The following is a 9,099-nucleotide window of genomic DNA, read 5'->3' as shown; positions in this document are numbered from 1 at the left end:
CCAGAAGCAGTGGAAGAAGTACTCACATCTAGAAGTAAAAGAAATAGGGTAGAAATACTCTGTTACAAGTAAAAGTCCTGCCTTCCTATTTAGGTAAAGGTACAAAGGTATTAGCCTCACAATATTCTCAAAGGAAAAGTAATCATTATACAGAATGGCTTATTTCAGAGTGAAATATATTAAATTACTGGATAGTTAGTGATGCATTAATGTGGAAGCATCACTTTAATGCTGCAGCTGGTGAAGATGGAGCTAATTTCAAATACTTAATATGCTGTCGGGTAGCTTAATCCAAAATAAAACATCATAATTTGTTAGTTTATTTATATTTTGTATTAATAATCTGAATCTGCAAAGTAATGAGTAACTAATTTTGTCAAATAAATGTAGCAGAGTAGTAAAAAGTAAAAAGTATAATATTTGTTTCCACAATGCGGTGAAGTAGAAGTACAAAGTAGCATAAGTGGTGGACAGTAATTTTATTGTATCCAGTAAGTATATTTACTCAAGTACTGTACAAGTACAAATTAGAGGTATTGTACTTGAGTATTTTCTTTTCATGCCACTTTCTACTTCTACTACACCACATCTCAGAGAGAAATCTTGTACTTTTTACTTCACTACATTTATCTGACAGCTTTAATTAGTTACTTTGCAAATACAGATTTTTACAAACAAAACATATGAAGACTTATTATTTATTATTATTCATTAAACTACCCAACAGTTTATAGAAGTACAGCTAGTGCATTTGTTGATTGACAGAAATTTAATGGTTTAATTGACAACTTTTTTGCTTGAAGTCATTTTTCATGTAAAAACATTTCATGGTTCACAAATGTGGAGATATGCTGCTTTTTCTTTTGATTATTTTAATGTACTTTTAATCATTTTGAGGTTTAGACTGACAAAACAAACATTGTGAAGTTGTCACTTTGCGCTCTGGGTGATCGTGACAACATTTCTTACTATTTTCAAATTTTATCGATTAATGGAGAAAATGATCAGCAGATTAATCCAAAATGAAAAAAGTCATTAATTGCAGTGTGATACAAAATTGTTCAACCTCAACCAACTGCAACAGTTACATCCTGCTTTTACATAAATGCATGAGTAATAATGATCTCATGATACACTAATATAACAGTCACGGGACAGTATTCTTTATGCATTGAGTACTTTTACTTTTGATTCATTAAGTACATTTTCCGACGTACGTTTACTTATGTCTTGTTGTCTTGTGTTGAAAAGTGGTCGGGACCTAAAATCTCAGATTAGGGTCTAATGATGCAAGTGTGTCACAAGTCTTGACAATGGTCAAAAACAAGACAAGAAGTATTTAGAACAGTCTTTTGGAGAAATATGAAATGCTGAAATATATGAGTGGGAGGTCTGGGGGTCTTTCCTCAGAAGATTTTGAGCACTATTTCCTGCATTCTGTTGACATTTTCTGCTCCAATTTATGGTGGAAATGTCTTTATTTATATAAAGAGAAACAAAAAATTCTGCTGGCAGGTGACAATTTTATAAATATAAAAATATAAAACAAAATAAAATTCAGTAATCAGCAGCTTCTTTTTTGGACAATGCACATTTGTTTCTTCTAATTAAATCACATGTTTTCTTATTGTTCAAATAAACCTTTCTCAAAGCATTTTCATTTTTTAGTTAACATTTGTTGTTGCAAGCTATTTTACAGAACATTTTAACAAATGCTTTCAAAATGTGGTGGGGACAAAATCAGCCATTTCAAAATGTGGTGGGGACAAAATCAGCCATTTCAAAATGTGGTGGGGACATGTCCCCAGCGTCCCCAGTGTAAATGACACCTATGCTTATGTCACATTTTACATGTAGGACTTAAAAGTGTTTTTTATGGTGATGTATAAGTACTTTTACTTAAGTAAAGGATCTGAATACTTCATCCACCACTGTGTAAAGTACAAGTACCTCAAGATTTAAGTGCGGTACTTGAGTAAATGTACTTAGTTACATTCCACCTCTGTCCAGAAGGAGGCAGTGATGCAACATAGAGGATGGCAACTGTTGCAAAACCTCAAAGAAGAGGTGAAAAAAGTCCGAGCTTTAAAAGCAGCACCTGAACGCAGCAGCGGGCGGTCAGTCTCAGTGAAGTTAAAAAAAAACTTCAGACCACCTTCAGGCTGCTCCGAGGAAACACCGCGGGACCATAAATCACGCTCACCGGCACGCTCTCTGACACATTCAACCAAAGTCCGGACAAGAAGCGATAAAGATACCGAACAAGTAGCGCCGTTAAAGATGCCGGCCACAGAGAAGGACCTGGCTGAGGACGCTCCGTGGAAGAAGATCCAGCAGAACACCTTCACCCGATGGATCAACGAGCACCTGAAGTGCGTCAACAAGCGGATCGCGGATCTGCAGGTGGACCTGGGCGACGGCCTGAGGCTCATCTCCCTGCTGGAGGTCCTCAGCCACAAGAATATGTATAGAAAGTACCACCCGAGGCCCAACTTCAGGCAGATGAAGCTGGAGAACGTGTCGGTGGCTCTGGAGTTCCTGGACAAGGAGAGCATAAAGCTCGTCTCCATAGGTGAGTCCATTCATTCCTCTGGAGGCTTCTTTAAGGCTCCAAAATCACCATCTGTTGATCCCAAAACTAGTTTGTCTGTCAGCGGGGAGTCTACACATGACAGGGATGCTGGTATTACTAATATTATTTGTCCCAGTAAAGCCTCCCCCCGCCAGTTTTCCCAGTTTATAGCCCCAACACACTGTTTTTTGTCGTGGAATATACGGACTGCCTTCAATAGTGTAGTGTTTTAAAGTTAAACTGCTTTCTCACATGAATAGATATATCACGCATTATTGTAAAAGATGTCTGTTGAATTAGTTGGTCCCACTCTTTAATTCGGCATACATGTCAAACACAAGGCAACAAATATTCCTATAAATTCTTAGGTTTTATAGGTGGTTGCTGCCGCCCTCCTGGCTGCGTTTAGCCGGGAGACAGAAGGCGCTGGGAATCAACTCACTTTTAAAAGTTTATATGTCACTTAATTTAACGCCGTTGTGTATTTTATGTTGGGTTAAATTGAAGAATGGATTAAGATGCTTCAGAAAAGCTTAACATTGCTATTTCGTGATGTAGGCTATGCACTTTTTCCCGGAGACTAAAGTTCATTCCCTGCCTTTTGTCCTTTCATTTAACTTATGTGGAGGTTTCCCGGTGTTCCCAGTTTTCTCAGCTTCTTACCAGTATGTTATAAAATAAGCACGTTAATGAAAGGTCCTGCCTGGTAGAAGAAATAATTTTACTAAAATCACACGTTTTTAATGATTTACTCCCAGTTTAGTTAGGCCTAGTTTACGTCCTGTTGGCTCCTGTGCATGGAGAATATATGTGACAAGAACTCCTTGCCAAACTGTATTGAAGAACCCTGAAGTTTAAACTTGCCATGCCTATCCGCGATATCAGAATACTATATTTATTTTGTTAGAGTATTTATGGCATTGACACGAACTCATCTTAAAATCGGCATTTACATAACTCACAATTTAGCCAAACGTTTATTGAAAATCTCTGGTAATATTCACATTTCTGCTGTCTCTTCAGTTTAACAGTTATGTGAAAGACTACTATGAGAACTGGAACCAAATCAACTCTTAAAGTTTAATTAAAGTGTGGATTGCTGAGAGAACCAGTCATATCTGTTGCTACAGATTGGGTCCCACAGTAATTACTGATGAAATGCATCATGTTGTTGAAAGCAGCATTAAAACTGACAGATTTCTGAATGGAGTTTGGCATGTTGTGGGTGTTGAGTCTCCACATGAAAACTGCAGAGTGGGTTTTAATGAGCAGGCTCCCACAGAGAGAGGACACACCTGTGTTAATGAGCCTGGCTTCATGTGGAGAGGTGAAGTCTCTTGGTTTGAGTCTTGCATGAAAACAGTTCACCCGAAAATTCACAAAGCCAGAGCAAACTGTTGTTAATTTGTTTTTTTTTTCAATTGTATGAGATTGAACTTGATCAGCCTCCACTTGCTGCTCAACGATTCTGCTTCATATTTCTCTCTAACAACCTGCTTGGTGTTGTGTCCCAAACATAATTACCGCACATCTGATTTTAATTCAGCCTCCACCCAGGCTGCACAATACTGATAATCATCATAAAGCAGTTGCGTTTCTGAATATTTGCTGTATAATAAAATAATCCAGATAACAAATATTTCAGTGTTAGTTTTTCTTCTTTTTTTTTTTAGCAAAGAAGAAGCTCTTTTAATGAACAACTGATGGTTGTCTTATATTCTTCTCAGCAGTCAGGGCATTATGTTAAGAAGCTGTTGAAGGCAGATGAACAGAAATAAAAAGTAATTCATGTTTACGTTTCGCTTTCTTTATGTAGTTTTTGTCCAACTGTGACAACCTGTGAAATCCCCGAATAACCAGTCATGTTTTTAGCTGATTGGGGAGGAAAAAAAGAGAACAAGTTTATATTTTCTCACCTGTAGTGCGTTTTGTTTGTTGTCTTTGCTGATGTTGATTGTTGCACACAGTGAGGAGACTGCTGACCAGCAGACACTGTGTAAATAATTAAATAAGTGTACGTCATCGCTGGTCTGTCACACTGCAGTCAGGTTTTTTAAAATGTGCAGTCTGGTCAAATAGTATTTCACACAACAGGTCTCTTATCCTTGAGTTACTCAGTTGTTCTGGGCCTGTTTGGTTTGCAGAAAACAAATTAAATGACAGAATAAGGTTTTAAAAGTAAAGTGTTGTAATGAAAGTGGTTATAAAAGTGTCTTTGCTCTAGGTGATGCTTTGAAAAGTCAAGTGAACAGTGCAGTTAATGCATGCCGTCATGCAGTTGGAGGCCCGTCAATCTCTTTGGCTGCTTGTCTCGCAGAATGCTTGTTAGGACTTTTTGAGTTGCCTGCACACAGTAGGTTTACAGCAAAAATCTTACAGGTTCATCTAACGAACATCTTGCTCACAATCTGTATGAGACTGATTTATTAGTTTGAAGGCAGTCTGTGTGATGAATGTCTGAGTTGCGTCTCCTCCGTACATTTTGTATGATCAGATATTTCTGATTTAATTTGAATGTTTGTTGTTTTTAATTCAAAGTTCTTGTTTGGCTGTTTCAGACTCATTTGTTTACTTAAAGTGTTTTTTTTAGAAAAAGATTTTATACGTGTGAAGTAAAGTCTGAGTGATGTGTGGAGCACATTTTTCTCTATTAAACGGGTCCCCTTGATTTTATGTGGAGCTTTAAACACAACTGATGGAAAGTGCTTTCAGGCTTCTGATAAAGATCAGCTGTCTATTTTTCTGAGTATTAAGAGAAAGTGTAGAGCTGGGTTCTGTGGTAGAAAAGCATTGTGGTGATTTTCCTTTGAACATCCCCGTCCTGCTTGAATCTGATTCTTGTTAACTTCAGGTGCTGATCTGATGCATGATGAGCTGCACCCATCTTCTTTTTTTTACCCATAATCCCTTTTTGTTTTGTTGTTCTTGTAGCATTCGCTTGTTGTTGCTGTTGTTGACGTCTCTTTGCTGCTGAAGGAGCTTCAACAGCATCACTCTCAGCTGAACCACAGGAGGAGAATCTTGCTCAGGGTTCTTATTTCCTGGTCTTCTTTGGGATGTGATTGCACTTCAAGTCATCTTTGTGTTTGAAATAATTAGTCAAAGTCAGACTGAAACAAAAACTGACACTAAGGATCCTCTGGAAGTCTGTTTTCACAGCTGAACTGAGTTCAGACGTTGTTTTTCTCAGACCGCACCAGAGTTCACTTGAAATCCAGGTGGACCAAGACTTCTGTTCTAGATTCAACAGAAGCTTTTATTTGCTGTCAGATGTACCGACTTTTGTGGTTAAACTCTGGTTCAAGGAAAGAACTACCCGTTTCGAGTGTGAAACCACCCTGGGACTCTGAGGCTGGTCTGTGTTTGGTGATGGGAGCGGGCCGAGGTCAGAGTGTGTTCAGGGATGTTAAACTGTGGCGGTAATTTTTTTTTTTTTTTTTTTCCACAGTAGAGAGGAAATGACTGGGTGGGTAGGGGACACGCACACTGTGACGGCCCTCTGGCCTGTTTGGTTGTGTCATGTTTGCTCCTGTCTTGCAGTTTTGTGTGTTTTGGTAGGCGGGGGCGTCCACATGGGCTGACTAGCAGCACCTGGGCCCAGTACTCCCAGTCACTACAAAAACTGCCACCTTAGTCTTCTCAAGGAGAGTCTCTGCATGTGTGCTGCTTGGTTTCTTTTTATTATTTCACCCACAACGCTGCCATACTTCACACACACCCACTCACATCTGTCCACGTCTCATCTCTTTCACTATTTAATTCATGTTTTGTAAATAAAACGCTTAATTCAAGTGCATTTATTTTGGTTTCTCTCCCTTATTTACCATGGCCTGTTTGAGCTGGTCATGACACAAGACATGACCCCTTCTGTCTAGTTGTTTGGTCTGAAACAGAGCTCGGGTGACGACTTTCACACCAGCCTAAACGAAGCAAACCAAACGGGCAAGTGCCGCTGAGTTTGACTGAACAAGCTGCTTTTTATCCACCTGATACTTGTGTTTTCTGATGTGTAATGAGCCTTTGCTGCCTCATGTGTCGGCTAGTGTGGCCACAGACTTGTGTGAAGGGTGTGTCTCATTAAATACAGGTGATGTGTACTAGTTTCTTGTTTAATACCTGCAGCCAGAAGGTTTTGTAAATCTACGTCATGTCCTGATGAAACTGTTGAACCATGCTTATTGTGCAACATGAGAACGTGACTCTTCATTGAGACATTTTATTGAACTCTGTTAACACGTTGGTACTTTCCAATGAACACTGAGCTGGACGGGATCCAGTGTGGTCACACAGGTAACATTTGTTTGTCAGATACCTCACCTCGGTGACAGGAAGAGAGTACCAGACACACAGAGGGAGGGAGAGGGAGCGTGGGAAGGAGAGGTTTGCGGCTGTCAGACGTCGTCGTCGTCTTTTCAGTGTTTGTGTTTTGTTAATGGTTAGCTGTGGGGCCCCTCAGGGAGGCCCCCTGGCCTTTGTCTGTCGCACACACATTGAGACAGATGGGCAGGAATATTTTCATCACGTGTCCCGTTGGTTAAATTATTACTCACGTCATGTTAAAGCCTTTCATTAAGTTAAATGAGGAGTCTGTACATTTTCAGTTCCCAGTCTCTCTTCTGCTGTTTGTCGGACTGTTTGCTGCCCCGTCTGTCTGCTGCTTTCACAGTCTGCTGGGAGATTTGAATGACGGGAAGCTGCGAGTTGTCATCCTCAACACTTAACCCGTGTGTTTTAGCTTTATTTCTTTGCTCTGTGGGACTCCAACAATAAGTGCCAACCGTTTATTTTGCCACAAACTGAGCTTGAGTGTTAGATAAATCAGACAAAATGTGGAAATGCCCTGTCATTAGTATTATTAAAGAAGTATGTGGGCTACGCATGAACAAATATAGTTATTTTGATTTCCAAAGAAGAATTCACACACTCGCCTCGCCTCCGTTTGGCCGTGCTCCGTTTTCCATTGCAGATAGTACCCAGAGATAGTACCCCTCAATGTAGGTGGTCGTCATAGCGACGCCACAGATAAGTACTGCGAAGTAATGTTCAATGCGACACGCACACAGCTGTCTCTTGATTTCTTGTTTTCAACATTACTCAGAATGTAAAGACTGATAAGCGGTATGAAAACCTCCCCAGCTGTGTTTTCCTCTGCCATTGTTGCTGCGGCGGTCTGCTGTCATGTTTACGCCAAATTCTGATCCTCCCATCTGAATGTAGCAGCTGAAATGAAGACTCATCAGACCAGGCAACGTTTTTCCAATCTTCTATTGTCCAGTTTCGGTGGGCCTGTGTGAACTGTAGCCTCAGTTTCCTGTTCTTAGCTGACAGGAGTGGCACCCGGTGTGGTCTTGTGCTGCTGTGGCCCATCTGCTTCAAGGTTCGCCGTGTTGTGTGTTCAGAGATGGTTTTTTGCATACCTTGGTTGTAACGAGTGGTTATTTGAGTTTCTGTTGCTTTTCTGTCGTCTCAAACCAGTTTGCCCATTCTCCTCTGATTTCTGACATCAAGGCATTTTTGTCCACACAACTGCTGCTCACTGGATATTTTCTCTCTTTTGGACCATTCTCTGTAAACCCTAGAGATGGCTGTGCGTAAAAATCCCAGTAGATCAGCAGTTTCTGAAATACTCAGACCTGGCACCAACAACCATGCCACGTTCAAAGTCACTTAAATCCCCTTTCTTCCCCGTTCTGTTGTTCGGTTTGAACTTCAAGTTGTCTTGACCACACATTTAGTTGCTGCCAAGTGATTGGCTGATTAGCTGTTCGTGTTAACAAGCAATTGAACAAGTGTACCTAAATAAAGTGGCCGGTGAGTGTACAATTAATAGTAGATCTAGATGTCAAATGTAGATTGAATAAAAAACAAACAGTTGACGCTAAGTCAAATCATCCCTGAATGAACTTCACTTTGAGTGTGTGTGCCTGTGTTTGGAGTTGATGGTGCATAGCAGCGATTTTTAAGATTGCAAAACTCTGTGTGTCTGTGTGTGTTACCTGCCTGTTTGGATGTTGGCCAGTGTGTTGAGTGAAGGGGTGTGTGTGTGTGTGTGTGTGTGTGTGTGTGTGTGTGTGTGTAAAAAGGGTGTTGGCAATTCCCTTGTGCCGACAGGTGTGTTGCATCACGGCTGCAGTGGAAGAGGGTGTTGGGGTGTTTGTGTGAATGTTAGCTTGTGCTGAAACGAATTGTAATAACCCACAGAACATTTTGACACAAGGGTCACCGGTGTTGCTTTCTTTGAAGTATTTTATTTTTTGGGCCACTGTGGCTGTAAACATCTATGTCTTTGTTGTTTTAATGATGTGTGAGCGGACATTATCGAGTATACCACCTTGTCTGTGCAGTCACATTATGCATGCAGTACACGTGTGCTGGAGTTACACAAGCTGAAGAATTCATGACTTAAGTTAAAAATAAGAGAACAAGCAGTTCCAGGAGATCAAACACTGCCAGCCTCGAAATCTACGTCGATTGAATCGCTAGATGTGGATCAACCTCACTTGCTCAAAAGACATCAATCTGCTATC

The 9,099-nt window shown here is 40.3% G+C and overlaps 1 protein-coding gene across 3 annotated transcripts in view; it reads left to right on the top strand.

Moving 5' to 3' along the window:
• Positions 1–2,139: 2,139 nt before the first annotated feature.
• The window catches only part of LOC119885789 (filamin-B), a 71,823-nt gene continuing 64,863 nt past the window's right edge, over positions 2,140–9,099 (top strand). For 2 of the 3 annotated variants that reach the window (XM_038696016.1, XM_038696015.1), the window contains exon 1: positions 2,281–2,572. In XM_038696016.1, the coding sequence (XP_038551944.1) occupies positions 2,281–2,572 (292 nt within the window). Of the gene's footprint in view, positions 2,573–9,099 lie in introns of all 3 variants that reach the window. The other variant, XM_038696017.1, reaches the window with a different exon arrangement.

The sequence above is a fragment of the Micropterus salmoides genome, unplaced genomic scaffold, assembly GCF_014851395.1.
Source record: "Micropterus salmoides isolate LMB-PRFRI ecotype aquatic unplaced genomic scaffold, ASM1485139v1 Ms_hic_scaffold_4, whole genome shotgun sequence".
Classification (NCBI taxonomy): domain Eukaryota; kingdom Metazoa; phylum Chordata; class Actinopteri; order Centrarchiformes; family Centrarchidae; genus Micropterus; species Micropterus salmoides.
This window is presented reverse-complemented; position numbering and strand designations above follow the sequence as displayed.